General features: G+C 38.6%; 1 protein-coding gene across 1 annotated transcript in view; it reads right to left on the bottom strand.

Annotated features, from left to right (window-relative positions):
- Positions 1-1,054: 1,054 nt before the first annotated feature.
- Positions 1,055-16,147, bottom strand: part of LOC139714634 (beta-galactosidase-1-like protein 2) — a 34,039-nt gene continuing 18,946 nt past the window's right edge. The window contains exons 10-19 of the mRNA XM_071626314.1: positions 15,801-15,938; positions 15,204-15,296; positions 13,628-13,734; positions 13,086-13,238; positions 10,918-10,992; positions 9,646-9,736; positions 7,485-7,572; positions 6,270-6,387; positions 4,513-4,629; positions 1,055-1,864 (exon numbers count right to left, since the gene is read on the bottom strand). Of these exons, the coding sequence (XP_071482415.1) occupies positions 1,751-1,864; positions 4,513-4,629; positions 6,270-6,387; positions 7,485-7,572; positions 9,646-9,736; positions 10,918-10,992; positions 13,086-13,238; positions 13,628-13,734; positions 15,204-15,296; positions 15,801-15,938 (1,094 nt within the window). The 3' untranslated portion in view covers positions 1,055-1,750. The remainder of the gene's footprint in view (positions 1,865-4,512; positions 4,630-6,269; positions 6,388-7,484; positions 7,573-9,645; positions 9,737-10,917; positions 10,993-13,085; positions 13,239-13,627; positions 13,735-15,203; positions 15,297-15,800; positions 15,939-16,147) is intronic.

Below are 16,147 nucleotides of genomic sequence, written 5' to 3' on the forward strand. Positions count from 1 at the left end.
GTACATCAGTTTTCAAACTTTATAAACTACTCAAGGCACTTTAATAACATAATCTCATGTGGCTCCTCGTTAGAGACATCAGACTTAACTAGACCTTCTTAAATATAACAAGGTGATTTTGCAGGTCCAAACTCATTTGTCTGTTTCTGGAATCTCAATGTAGTGAGAAACCTGACATAGCTAATGAAAATATCATCTTGTTCAGGTACGTCTTCTTAAAGGGGATGGCTAGTAACTGATCAGTGGGAATCAGAGGGAATGCTGAGGGATGATTGTTCCAATCCTTGTGGGATTCATTTAAGAGTACATTATATATCTATTGTTGAGTGAAAATGATTTGCTTCAGAACGGTCTCATATTCAAGTAATGTGCAGATTAATGCCCCGTCACTGACCAGGCATGCTAACCTGGAAACATTAATCTGCACATTACTTGAATATGAGACAGTTCTGAAGCAAATAATTTTCACACAACAATAGATGTCTTGTACACACATAATCATTTTCTTCAGTGCACTCCAGCTAGCACTGCATGTTTTACGTGTAAGTGTGTGTGTGCGCACACTGATACATGCAGAAAATGTGGTGGGACGGCCCTATGTATACATGACATCATCATGACGTTAGCAGGTGTGAGGCAATCTGATGCTGTGATTGGCCTTCTACGTAGGGAATTCCCCATCTTCACACACACGCAGTCATAATGTACATACAGAATGTGTCACATACACACACAGAATTGTATAGACCATATTCAAGCTTTCCACACAACACACACCCATACGATAACCACATACTGGTGTCCACAGGCGATCTTGATACAATCGCAAGCTATATAAATTTATAAATTCAAACATCTACAATTAATAAGAAACACATTCTTGATATTGGATTTCCTTGGCGAAAAACGTCTTCTTACCCATAAAGGTGAGTAATTCCCTCACACACAATATCAAGTTATCAGTAGTTATTGAAATATGATATATAATGTACTCTTAAATGAATCCCACACGGATTGAAACAATCATCCCTCAACATTCCCACTGATTCCCACTGATCGGTTACTAGCCATCCCCTTTAATGAGGTTCCCCAGCATTTGAAATCTCGCCCATGTTGTAACATTCAAATTCCTACCAGGTATCTATTCCTACCAATGGAACGTGAAGATTATCATAGCGGTGTCTTGCTGAATGTCTTGGGCTCAAACCTTGAACCCTCTAGGAGACTAAGCTATTCACACCCTTTAGACTGCGAGAGGTACATTGAGCAGAGATTTGACTCATGGCAGTTCAATGCCTAATTACAAAGCAATACTGTAAACCCAGATATTTTAGCGTAGCACGAAACTTTTCATAAATTTTGTCAGGCACAGATTTGCAAAAGTAAAATGCACCCAAAAAAGTTTTGGTCTACACAATGCATGGTATGCCAGTGGCAAGATCTGCAAATGTTTCACACCACGAATGATTCTGATTTTAGAGTAAATAAAAATAATTATATTGGAAAAAATGTTCATAAAATAACGGGATGTTCTATGAGAGGACAGTCCTGGCTTTTGAAGACAAAAAGCCAAAGAAGGCAAAGAGGTGAAGGGAGCAGATGTGAGGAAAGGCAGCCCAAAGCCTGGAAACCAGACTAATGCTTACATTGAATGATTGTCATTCACTCACAAAGAACACATAAGGAAGGCATGTTATTAGGCTACATTTCAGTCCCTCTCTGCTAGAGCAGAGGCCGCCTCTGTGCGGGGTCACAGCGCTGCTTCGATGTCATCATCGTTGTTGATGTGAACCGTTTCACCAAGATCTGCTCTGTCATCGAAGCGAATGGTGTCTGCAGCCTGGTGGAGCTCAAAGATGATAATCTAGGAGGGGGAGAGTAGTTAGTAAATACTGGAAACACTTGACCATCAAAGGAAAATATAGTCTATTTAGCAAAATACTGATTAAAATCACATCTTTGTGAAGACCTTTTGCAAAAGGTCCTACACTATGTTCTTTTTAATTTTGATCCTATTTCTGTAGAGCTGTACAGACAATCTGGGGAAGTCTTTAAAACATTAATCATAACTGCATAATTAACAAAAAAAAAAACCCACATACAAGTTTTGTATTGCAAGTTTTGCAGATACTTCCATTTCATTTTATATTCCACAGGACATCATATACTAGCAACTAAAATTTCACAGCAAAATCTTTAAACTTTTCACAATCAAATCACAGACTCACAATAAAAGCATGGCACATTCTGTACAACAAAATAAAACTAGAAATGTCGCTATGGCGACTGGTAAGCCTCCGCCATAATGCATGGTTCTCCTATAAATGGGTCTATAGTACAATGTCTTGACAATGTATTTCACATAACAGTTTCACATAATTGGCAAAAAATCAAAATGACAGGCGATGAATGTTCACTTTCCGTGAACTAGGTTTTGCTATATTGTCTAAGAGTGCAGGTACATGTATTTGGGGATTTGAGGATTTTTACTTGACTTTTAACCCATTTATAAGTTTGTGCATTGAGTAATTTTCAAGGTATGAAGAAAAAGAGTAATTTCAGTATTAAAGAGAAAAATTTTTACATTTTAGCCTGGCCTTTGACCCTGACCTTTGACCGTATTACCTTAAAATTCCCAAGAGAATCACTGTCAGGAAGAACATATATTAATATGGACTAAGTTTCACGATACCTTAGGCACGGTCAGACTGGCAAAAGATTGAGAAGTTTAAGATCGCGAAGTTTGGGCCTTTGGTACTCGCACAAGAAAGAGTGCGCCGTCCGATGGCTAGTGATTGTGACGTAACAATGCACATCTGTACATGACAATGGCCTCGCGCTTCAGAGACACCGCCCGCAAACAGATCGAGAAGTTTCGTAGGAAGTTTGCGGTCACACTGGCAAAAGTTTGAGATCTGAAAGATCGCGATCTTAACTCTTAACGTGCCATGGTCACCGAACGGCGACCTTAGTCCTGACGTGCCGTGGTCGCCGATCGGCGACTAAGAAGAGCGAGAAAAGCACTGATCATTTAACTTCTTATGGTACCGTAATGCGTTACACCAAGAAACTGCCAATGATATGTACTGGTAGCTAATTAGCATAGCCATCGTTTCCACTAAAAATATGAGCATGCTTACATTGGAAAATTTTGAGTAAATACATGATTTTTCAGCTAGATGTATTTTTTTCGCGTCGGGAAAATCCGCAGTGAGCGCACCCTCTGCGAGATGTGTATGGATCAAAAGTCTCATTGCTAAACCACACGTGTGTATGCTATTGAATCTGCGTGTATTATCTATGCGGTTCCACTCGCATTGTTCTGCTTGGACGCTGTCCTGCGGGAAGCTGCTTTGATTTTGTCCCTCAAAGAGGGTAAGTTTAGGTTCAGCTTAGGTCAGCTAAGGTTCGTCAGTCAAGTCTTTCATCCTTTTGTTTTGGTGAACTTCACTAATTGTCCCCATGCTAGCCTATAAGTAATTGCACGCGGACAAAGGCCTGCCGATTTCAATAGAGTATCCCCGCCCGTGGTTCGGTTAGACAAAAGGAGGATTAGTAGGTTCTTCCTTTTCAAGTGGACAAAAGACACTCTTGAAGGGCCCGGGACAATTACTTTAGTTTCAAATACAGGATCTGGGACTAAAGGACTCAGATTTGGGAATGTATTACTGAATCAGAAAGAGAAATTGCTAAGACAAAATAAACTGCTAGAATCTTTAAAAACATACAATTCTAGAAGGCAATTTTGTTATCATTTTAAAGAGGAGATGTTGCTCTAAAACTTTCTCACAGAGTCAAGGGAGCGTTCTATTGAAGAAAAAACATGACTGACTCTTTTTTTTTCCATAATGCATAAAAATTTACAATAATTTTTTTATGTATCAATTATTTCTGCAATATTTCAGGTTCAGATAGATATTATGGCAAACTGACTACATGACACGAAAGAACAAACATTTCTTGATACATGTTGTGTAGAACTCGATTCAAAACAGTCAATAGTTTCAGAAATATGGCGGCTTTAAATGTCATTGTCAGTCCAGTTTCGAAACGTTCGGACGTTAGATAAAAACCTCTGGCACGTTAGGGGTTTTGGGCCTTGCACATTAAGAGTCAAACTTCTCGATCTTTTGTCAGTCTGACCGCGCCTCTTGAGTCACCTTTCAAGATATGGAGGAAAAAGTGAAATATATTATTCGGCTATGACAAAATTCTGGGGCCCGTTGCATAAAAGTTACCATTCAATGGTAACTTTGTCATCCAATGGTAACTACCATGGCAACAATACTCAACAGTCAATCAAAATCAAGAATTCCATGGTAGTTACCATTGGATGGCAAAGTTACCATAATAGTAACTTTTATGCAACAGGCCCCTGATATAATGAAAGAAAACTGCTGGTCAAGAGTACTTTGTTGTAACGGGAACTGCCTGTAGTAACTATCAAGCGTGTTTACTCGGTGCATTGTAATGTGGACATTCCAAGAGACCCTTCACAATCCTGCATCTTACCTCATTCTTGCCCTGCTGAAGGAGGGGACCAGGCAGGTAATAGTTACGCTGAGGTCCAATATTCCAGTACCTCCCGAGGTTAAATCCATTGACGAAGATCACTCCTTTTTCCCATCCCTGCCATCCACAAGAGAGTGAAAATAAGTAATCACATCCAAGGTGAAGTCATTAAGAAAAGAGGGCATATCATGGCACATTATAAAATGATGAAGCAAATCCTAATCAAATGAATGGTTGAAAGCATGTATGTGACCATACATGTACTTTGCCTATCACATAATGACTGATATCTGATGACCCCCAGCGTCTCAGATAAATTATCTTCAAGTAACAAGTTTCATATCTCGTTTTGCTTCTGATTGGTCATTACAATTAAAGTAAATCACATCACGATGGCGAGCGGGCGAGATTTCATTATCTTATTTACTCTGGAAATTGGCTGCCACTTCATCGTGTCATAAAACAGATAATGCAACTCATTTTGTTCAGGCATTAGTACATTTACCTATAAAACTCAGTACTCCTGAAACAGTCCAGATGCCTGTGGCTACCGCCTCAGGCATGTTAGACTGTTCCAAAGGTACCTTGTGAGGGTAGTTCTTACTACAGCCCTCACTGATGGATGTGGATCTGTATAATAAAAAATACATAATGGGTAGCAAGAATCCTGCGCTCTCATTGGTTGAGAACTGTGTGGAGATTTTCTACTGGCCACATGCTGCCTCACAGTGGTAAACATGTCATCGCGCACTTGTAACAAAGGTTCGTGCAAAAAGCAAGCATTCGTGTACTCAGTACGAGATGCCTATAGGCTGAAAAATCATGCATCCAGTACTTTTGCCATGCATTCAGTTATGGCTGAATGCATGGTTTTGAAGTGCAGGATGCATGACTTTTGGGCTTTTGTCTATGGCAAGCCAAAAGGAAATGCATCCAGTAAATTTGCCATTGGGTAATATGACCGAAAAATAGATTTTAAGCAAGAAAATTGTCCCCATTCTATAACACAGATGATGCACATGTCTTTTTGCACGTCAGTCAGAATAGTGTACATGTGGTAACTATGAAATTTAGCCTAAACCCACTCGGCTTCGCCTCGTGGGTTAAGCATTCCATAGTTACCTCGTGCACACAATTCCAACTGACGCACTCAGACCTGTGCGTCACTTGCATACTACCAAAGGTTCTTCTCTATCTCCATACATCTTTCTATCTATCCATCTTTTTATTTATCCAACTTTCTATCAATCCATCTATTTACCTATCTATCTACTAGTACATTGTATTCCTCTCTCTCTCTCTCTCTCTCTCTCTCTCTCTCTCTCTCTCTCTCCTGCACAAAATCATATGTGACAGAACAGCTTGCAAAACTCCAGAGACTCCAACCCCAAGCACCTTCTGATCTGGAGATTCTCCCGCCTGAAACCTCTAGCAAATGGAGACTCCAACTTGATGTGCACGAAGCGCCAAGTTCCTAGGGTTCTACATGCTCTCTTGTGCTATCTAAGGCTTATTTTTTAAACATACAATAGCAATAAGTAAGAAATCCTTTCCAACGGGAGACACAGAGCCAGGGCGGGAGAAATTAAATCTCAAGCGGGAGAATGGGAGATTTTGCAAAAATGGGTTTTTGGCGGGAGATCTCCCATCGAAAACGGGAGAGTTGGAGTCTCTGAAACTCTTCAAAACCCACTGCACCAAATATGAAATTCCCCTAATGCATTGAACTCCATGGGATGAAGAGAGCTCTGGTGTACCTTCATGTTGATGAATGTGTCCTTTGGCTGGCTGTCTTGAATTTCCAGAGTTGCCCTGTAGAGGGCAGGCTGCTTTTCATGACCACTGTAAGGGGCCCATTTTGGCGATGAAGAAACACTACGAACCACACAAAGGGAAATAAAACAAAACAAACCAAACAAAAAGTTGTGAATAAGATTAGAAGTGGGAAGTATTGACCAGGAGGGGACCATAGTCATTATGCTTGCTGCTCTGTAGTTTTCTTGCCAGAGTCCCACTACTGAGGCTTCATCAAACCAGCTAAATGGGACAATTCTAGCTGGTGTAAACTAAAGATACCATTTCTGGGTGAAACCAAAGATCCTACACACTACGTAAGATGGTCAACTCTCAGTCAAAAAGTGAAATGCTGCCGCTTGGAATTGTGGGATTTTTAAGGAGTGCGTCAACTAGCGTTGAGCGGGAAAAGTTTCCAGGTGAGCTGAACTTTCTTGATACGTTTGTGTAGGACCAAGACAAGCTAAGACGAGAAAGAAGGAATTTTCTGTAAAGAATCACGAGTAAATCTAGGAATTGGTGCAGTGCATTAAACTGCATCACTAGCTACACCAAGCCATCATCAGGTTTATCATTATTTCGATTTTCAAAAGACTGTGCACACCGCATTTTCGTCTCACCTCCCTGGTCACAGCGAGCGGTAGACTCGCACACGGCTCACCTCGCAAGTCGCTACACTCACTCTGACTGTGCACATCCAAATTATTGCGAGCTGCCTTTGCAAAAGGCTAATGCTTGTTCCATCTTTACCCGCTCAAAGCTAGCTGGCAGCAGCCACTTCCGTTTCACCAGCAGCCGGGTAAAATCGGAAGAGTTGAGCATCTTATATAGTGTGTAGGATCTTTGGTGAAACTAGTAATATACACAGTTGTACATGTACTGTGTACATACCCTCTCTCTTATAACACTTTTCTTTCTTTCTTTTTATTTTTACGCAATAGAAACAAACAGTCACAGAAGAACAAATAGATAAAGCAGGGACTTGGTTTTAAGGATTAAAATGTGATACAAAGACGAGAAGCAGAAAAGAAAATACATAGCTGCTGAACCCTGTTCATTTGCTTTTACAAATAACATCCCTCTTCAACATATGTACACAGGGCCAGATCAAACCTCTTATTGTATACAATGCTATGATACTTTCAAACTCATTTGTTTATCAGTATTCTCTTCCTTACGCCTCCATGAAGTGGGTCTTGAATTCCAGTGGGTACATCTCCCATTTCTCCTGCTTTTTCCCATCGAGCAGAACATCGCCCACCAGTCCTGTCAATGCAATAAACACAAATTCCATCACAGTGAAACATATCCATAGACGTTTACTTTGCTTTACATTTGAGGAACTGCCTCTAATGCAGAACAGTCACATTGCATATCAAAATGCCATGTGAAATTTTCATCCCTTTTTTGTAACCTATTTCTTATTCTTATGGGGACATGGCATACCAGGTCCCCAAAATGTAGATAAGAGTTCTGCATTCTGGCCTAAATTCATGTTTGTTTGCATAACGCTGACCAGAAAAAACAAACAAACAAACAAACAAACAAACAGAACCAAAAAACTCTGATCAAAAGACTAGGTTGCTTCTTCTATCAAAATCTATTAAGTTTTGGTATCAAAACTGAGTACATTGTTGTCCAATTTACCTTCTTCCAGGGTAGTAAAGCACTTGTACAGCTATCAAAATTTTGTAAAGATGTATGTAGCCATCAAGGCTGAGCTCAATCAATTTTGACTGTCACTGACCCCATTTTGGTACCCATGTAGTCTATGAAAAAAAAAAAAGTTTGCGAGCCCATCAGTGCATACTCTACAATTTGCTATTCACAATCTACAAAGAATATGGCAAATTTTGTGCTTTACTGGGCATTTCATTTAGCTGTCAGAACTTATTTACACAATTAACTGCATCTAGACAAGTCAAATTATACATTGTATGCAATGGTATACTTGCCACCCAAATAGGACCACAGCAAAAAAAAAAAGATACCAACATTCTTGTTGGTATCTATTACTCAACATATAATAATACACTGTCATTGGATCATGGAAGGAACTCCCCCATGGAATAAAAGAACTAGAAATGTCGCTAAGGCGACTGCTATGCCTCCGCCATAATGCATGATTCTCCTAATAGGTCTATAGTACATGTGGACAATGCATACACTAATTACATTTTCACAATATTGGCAAAATATTAAAATTACATGTTTGTCACAAATGTGTTGAATGTTCACCTTCCTTTACCTAGGTTTAATTAGATGAATAGGAGAGCATGTATTTGGGGATTCAAGGACTTTAACTTGACTTTGACCCATTCATAAGTGTATGAATACTGTAATTTTCAAGGTATGGAGAAAAAGTGTAATTTCTGTATTGAAAAGTACACTGTTATCATTTCCTTTTGGCCTTTGACCCTAAAATTCATAGGATAATCACTGTCAGGCAGAACATGCATAAATATGTAGTACATGTAAGTTTCAAGATAACTTGAGCCACTTCTGAGATATGAAGGAAAAAGTTAGTTTAGCACTTTCCCTTGATCTTTGACCTTTTGACCTTTGAGGCAAACCCCCCCCCCCCCAAAAAAAAAAGAGAAAAAGAAACTTTCCAGATAATCTAGGTTATACATGCATACACCAAGTGTAAAAAAAAAAAAATTGCTGGCTTTACATAAATATGAGGGAAATAGTAACAATTTGAAGTGTTGCACTTGACCTTTGACCCTATGAACCCTAGATTCTCTAGATAATAACTGCCAGTCAGTACATGTTTATATACTATGTTCCATGAAGATACCTTGAACAATTTCCAAGGTACGGAGAAAAAAAGCGAAGTTTTAATATTTTAACTTGACCTTTTGACCTTTGACCTTTGACCTCATGACCCAAAACTTTCACCAGAGAATCTTAATTGGGTAATACATGTATACACTAAGTTTCAAGAAAATATCTTCAGGCATTGCATAGATATGGAGGAAATAGTGAAATTTTACGTATTTGACCTTGACCTTTTGACCTTTGACCTTGACCATGTGCACCCAAAAGTTAATAGGCACAACTTCACCCCCTAATACACATACATGCCAAGTTTCATTAGGATACCTGAAAAGGTTTTGATAGTTACCCTGTCCACAAAATTTATTACGGACGGACGGAAGGACGCTACGACGGAAGGACGGACGGACGGACGGAAGGACGGACAGACGGACGGACAACCCGAAAACATAATGCCTCCGGCACCACTTCGTGGCGGAGGCATAAAAAAAAGCACATGAAAAACACAGACAGGGCAAATATTTATACCTGATTAAAAAAAGTGTGTATTAGCTGACATACCTTTACGCTCATGCTGCAGAGTTTGATCGTAGTTTATTCTGCCAAGATTTTCAACGAGAATATCGAGAACATTGTCGGATCCTTTTCCCTCCTGTTGATGCAAGAGAAGGCGTTGAAGAAAGAAAAAATTATACATGCTACAGGTTACATGCAGGAATACATTCTGTCATACATTGAACTCCGCTTATGCAGATCGTGTCTATGTCAAATAATCGGCTAAAACTCAATGAAAATATAAAACGTCCCTTCCCACATTCATGGCCTTTCACATTATTCCTCTGTACCTGCAGAAGTGAATTCAGTGGAAACTCAGTATTACGAGATCCCTAGGACCAAGACAGTTTCTTTTTTATCTAATTTCAGATATTTTGTCATACCAGTAGTCAATAGAAATATAAAACAAAGGAAATAAATTCAATATCATTATTCATAAATTAGTTTTATCAGATCTCTTAATATCGAGTTTCCACTGTATTGTCAAAGACAATTTGTTTTCCATCGTCTCATCAATATCAATTTAGGCAGAGTTGACTGTACAAAACAAAAAAGGAACCAATAACAACTATTTATATTAAATTAGTCCCTTGTGATTAATGACTGTGGAAGGAGATATATCTCAACATGAGACTTTTAATTTATGATTTCAATGTCTGACAAGATAGACATAGGCAGACATTGCTCCCACAGCCCCCAGAAGACAAGACGTAAATCAAAGACTACACTAGGGAAATGTTTCTGTTTACAAAGTCCTGCTGTAGCTTGCTCCATTCCATAATGTATCATTACATGAAAGTTACAAGGAGGAAACACAAGGCACAATGGTGGACAGCTTTCAGGGAGAACTAAGACCAATTAACCGTTACAATATTAAAAGATAACCAAAATTTCATATCATACAAGCATAGTACCATTTCTCTTTCCTTTTCTTTCCCATCTCTTTTTCTTTTTTCAATCACACATGAAAAATTGATTGAGCACTGTAATATTACCATAGAATACAGTGGCAGTAACCTACTACGCATATTAACCTGTTATTGCTAAGCAGATTATGACTTCTAAACTCTATCACAGGAATGCTAACCTTGTAAATAGCATTGTAGCATTCTGAGGGCTAAAAAGGCCTTAGATGGAAAACAGTATTTTCACCTTTCCTGCAATAGACATGACATTGTGTAATAATACAATTTGAGAAAAACAGTACTTTCCATGAAACCTGCAGTATTTTTGGGGAAAAAACAGAGTATAAAATACTATCAAAATGTAGTGACTTACACCAAACTCCACTTCTCTGTCCTCTGTGTCAGTCTTCCTCATTAACACGCCTATTTCTTCTCCATTCCACAGAACCTTGGGCAAGCAGAGAAACAAATTTGGGAGAGTTCAAACTTTGTTAGTGAGTACTGATTTAATCATCGAATAACCCTTTATGCTTCTTCATCAAAAGGTTTCTATGTAAGAATGAAACTCTGATATGCAGAGCTGTAAACCATTTCATATATCAACAATCATGGCTCTCCTACAGCTGGTGGTTGCTTCAATCTTGTTGTTGTTGTTGTTTTATAGAAAGAAAGAAGAGAGAGAAAAATGCTTCAATCTCGCGGTAAAACTCTGCCCATGGAATAAGAATTTGGTAGTCCCTGTCTGCATTTCGTAGGCGGCCGATGCATGCACATTCATACAACTCACAATTTTCCTAAAGGACTGTTTGAAGTGGTGACATGGAGCATGTTGCCACTGTAAAAAAGTTGGACTGTAAAACATTACGCCTGCTTTTACTTTACAATGTACCTGTTGCGATGCGACTTATTCCACCACAGTTGCTCATCACGACATGACTCTAATACTTATGGTACAGAATACATGTAACAAACAAAAGCCATCAAAGAGAGAAGGCAAAAATTAACAAAAGACACACTGCTATAGCAAACAGAAATGCAAAGTACCACATATTAGATATTTAGAATTTAAACAAGGAAAAGTAGAAATTACGCGGTGCGTAAAATATGTCCCCGCCGGAAGTAGCATTTAGTAGCAAAATGTACAATATCGGTAAAAAATCAAGGTCAAAGGTCAAAGAAGTCAAAGGTCAAAATTCTGTGTAGAAGTTTTGAAGCCCTCACCTAGTGCCATCACAAAAAGCAAACGGAATCGAAATCGGGTTAGAAATGGCGAAGGAGTAGCATTTTGTAGCCAATGTACAATATAGGTCAAAAATCAAGGTCAAAGGTCAAAGAAGTCAAAGGTCAAAATTCTGTGTAGAAGTGTTAGCCCTCACCTAGTGCCATCACATAAAGAAAACGGAAATGAAATTGGGTTAGAAATGGCAAAGGAGTAGCATTTTGTAGCAAAATGTACAATGCAGGTCAAAAATTAAGGTCAAAGGTCAAAGAAGTCAAAGGTCAAAATTCTGTGTAGAAGTTTTGAAGCCCTCACCTAGTGCCATCACATAAAGCAAACGGAATCGAAATCGGGTTAGAAATGGTGAAGGAGTAGCATTTTGTAGCCAATGTACAATATAGGTCAAAAATCAAGGTCAAAGGTCAAAGAAGTCAAAGGTCAAAATTCTGTGTAGAAATTTTGAAGCCCTCACCTAGTGCCATCACATAAAGCAAACGGAATCGAAATCGGGTTAGAAATGGCGAAGGAGTAGCATTTTGTAGCCAATGTACAATATAGGTCAAAAATCAAGGTCAAAGGTCAAAGAAGTCAAAGGTCAAAATTCTGTGTAGAAGTTTTGAAGCCCTCACCTAGTGCCATCACATAAAGCAAACGGAATCGAAATCGGGTTAGAAATGGCGAAGGAGTAGCATTTTGAAGCAAAATGTACAATATAGGTCAAAGGTCAAGGTCAAAGGTCACAACTGAAATTCTGTGTAGAAGTTTCAAAGCTCCCATGTAGTGCTATCATATAAAGCAAACAGAATCAAAATTGGCTCATAAATGACAGAGAAGTAGCAAATTGAACATTTTGATCACACACGGACGCACAGACAGACGGACGCACAGACAGACGGACGGACGGACACACGGACACACACACGTACGGAGCCCGTTTCATAGTCCCCTGCTCGAACTCGTTCGGCGGGGACAATTACCTGCTTTCAGGGTTTTTGTTTTGTTAATCCTTCATTACTTATGATACTTTTTAGTCCTAGACAGTATTCAAAGTCTGAAAGATACATCTTTTTATCAGAAGCAATCATTATGTGATATGCTAATTAAAGCACACTTGATCTGTTAAGGACACTTATTTTGCTATAACACCAATTTTCCATAGACACCTGCCGGAGCACACATGTACTCGGAACTTGTGTTCAAAAGGGCAAATGCAAATTGCACAGATTACATGCTGCATTCATTTGTTTGTAAAGTTGACATGGACACTGCAGTTACTCAAGATTATATGCAACCTGGAACTCACTGTGAATACTCATTCTCACCTGGGCCCTGTCCCGTGGCGATATGGTCAGCTTCAGCTTGGCTGGCTTGGAAGGGACCCGAGTCCTGTAGAGCAGGAAACCGTAGCCCTGGCCACCCCCGTTATTGATTGGAAGCTTCTCCATTGCCTGCACGTCATCATTGTAGATGGGCTTCTGCATGGTTGAGAATGGGGAGGAGCATGTGTACACAAAGAGGGTGACTTGAGAAGGAAAATGTCTCACAGGCAACACACCCTGATGCTAAACAGCTTTATGAGGTGAGCTGACAATGGAGAGAGATTTCAGTATAAGCATGTATCTACATACCTCCCTACATCTAAATATTTCATACCAAACACTCTCCTGATGATACTAGGATATGAAAACCAGTTAAATGTTTTGTGAGCCAAAAAATAATGACTTTGGATAAATATCTTGACAAAAGAGATCTTCATTTAACATCACATGGCAGACAAGGTATGAAAATGAATGAGATTTAAATGTGTAGGACATACATAAATATGACTGATACACAAATATATATTATGTACGTGAATACTCACCCCTACAATTTCCAGTACTGATGGAAATGAAAGACTCTCTTGAACTTTGACCTCTGGATACGCCACTTTACCAATGGCCACAGGAAGATCCGGCAAGTGACTGGGAACTATAACAACATTTATTGAAGAAAAGTGTTGGAAGAAAATATGCATTAAACTCAGTGCTCAGCATCTTGAAATGAACTAAAGTGACCTCATATTCTTGCATCTACTGAGTACAGAGATATCATTTGATATACCTGAGTTACCAATTACAAATATCATGCTCCACGGCACCCTGTTACATAAAAAGATGGAATCAAACGTAAGTCAGAAAATCAAACATACATTAGGTATCAGTTAATCGGAGTTGAGTATTCAGAGACCTATGTTTGATTTTCTGTCTTCTGTTTAATCTCAACTTTTAAGCAACAGGGCCCTGATTATTGTTCTTCAAACCTGTGATACCAAAACATGTATTAGATTGATGTGTTGAATACATAGACTATTTTTGTGGACACAAAACACTGATATTGCTGTGTATTTAAACCCCTCCCCCCCCCCCCCCCCCCCCCAACCCGGTCACGGGGATCATTCTGTCTGCTGACAATTGGTTAATGCAACAATAAGTATCAATGGTACTTCGTATTGCTATTCATGATATGCAAATATTAAAAGCTGGAGCACAGATTGTTGAAATCAACATTTTCATTGTGAGGGCAATAAAGACAAAACTTGTCACAGCTGCAGCAAACTATTCTGCTTCTGCACATCAACATTTAATGAAAGCAATGCATTCATAGTTTTCTGTGCAAAGAGAGCAATGGGTTCACTTTTACCTGATCTCAATATTGTGTACAAATGCACTCATGACTCTTGATGTAACAACAAAATTTTACAGTCTATAGTCCAAGTCTAAAAATTAATTTACAAAAAATACTAATAAATAACTTGTTAAGTTTCTCTTAATACTAATGTCATCTTCAAAATGATCAAATCATTATCAGTGCTAACAGGAAATCTAGAAAACTTAATAACGTTTACTGCTAGGATTTTTTTCTGTCCTCACAGAGCATTTGATAGGTACATATCTCTCTCGGCTGTATAGAGCTTTTCCCACTCATTCATATTTCTTTTATCTTGTTGTCTTTCCATTCAGCCATCCATTCATCTATCTATCCATCCATCCATCTTTATTATTCATTAATCAATCTATCCTTCCTCTATCCTTGCCTCAATACAATTCAAAAGCTCTTGTACAAGACAATGTACAGGAGGAATATGCCAAGTACTGAGGTCTGAGAGTACTTGCACACAAAAAAAAAAGTCTAAAAAAAATCCCAAAACTTATGAAAAACAAAAAGGTCTCATGTGCAAAAAACTGAACATTTCAATGTATTTGAATCGCTAAAAATCTGCAAAGTGGGTTTGGGGCCGAGGAAAAGAATCTGAAATCAGATTGAACTCTCACATCCCAGTAAGTAAGACTTGATAAGTAAGACATGCTTTATCATGCATGTGATAAACATCAACCTTGACCCATTCAGACTTGCGTTCAGCACGGTGCTGAGCTGCAAAAGTGCAGAGCCACATATACCTCGTCCTTTGCCAGTGTATTTCTGGATAATCTCCTTGAGTTTGAAGAACTTCTCAGTAGTGTCCCCTGCTTCAGATAATGGAGCATCATAATCTAGAGGGATATAAAGAGTAGAGCATATCAACATTCAGACGTAAAGGAAATGCACACCTCATTTACGGCGTACAATTCATCAAACGTATAAATGTGAATTCAGTGAATGCAGACAGAGCAGTGAAACATATACACGTAGTGACAGTTCATAGGAAATCAAAAACAAAAGTTGTCCAAAAGTTTATTACAGCTGTAATTCTTTCTTCCGCTCTCAAAATCAAAACAGAGTTTTGATTTATGAATATCAGTAAGATGACAAATTTGTATTTAACCCTTTCGCGTCTTTGCACATCTCGCTAATTTCGCAAAACTAAAAACATCACAAAATATTCAGCGTAGTACAGGTAAATTACGTGTAAGTCTATGGGAGCGCTGCAGTATCGTAATGTAAGGTTGTATCAATTCTGATTTTCTAGACTGAATATTCATTTTTCTATCATCTCCAGAGTACAAATGATTACTATCAGAGCAGAGAGTTCATGACATCTTCCATGCATAGCTCACCATAGCTGGTAATAGTAGGTTTATAACCTCCATCATAGTTGCCGCCATTCATAAAGCCAAAGTTGGTGCCACCATGGTACATGTAAAAATTCACCGATGCACCTTTCTCCAAGATGGCTTTCGTCAAGCCAGCAAGTCCTACAAAGAAAAATAAATAAATAAATAAATACATACATAAATGAATAAATAAATACATAAATAAATAAATACATAAATACATCAATAAATAAATAAATAAATAAATAAATAAATAAAAAAATAGACTTGTCAATCACACCATCTTACAAGTTTCTTGAAAGCTTGCTAATAATGCTAACAGTGATAATGGTAACTGCAGAGTACACTAA

This window comes from Diadema antillarum, unplaced genomic scaffold (assembly GCF_040938485.1).
Source record: "Diadema antillarum isolate AM-2024a unplaced genomic scaffold, OU_Dant_1.0 seq00002354_RagTag, whole genome shotgun sequence".
Lineage (NCBI taxonomy): Eukaryota > Metazoa > Echinodermata > Echinoidea > Diadematoida > Diadematidae > Diadema > Diadema antillarum.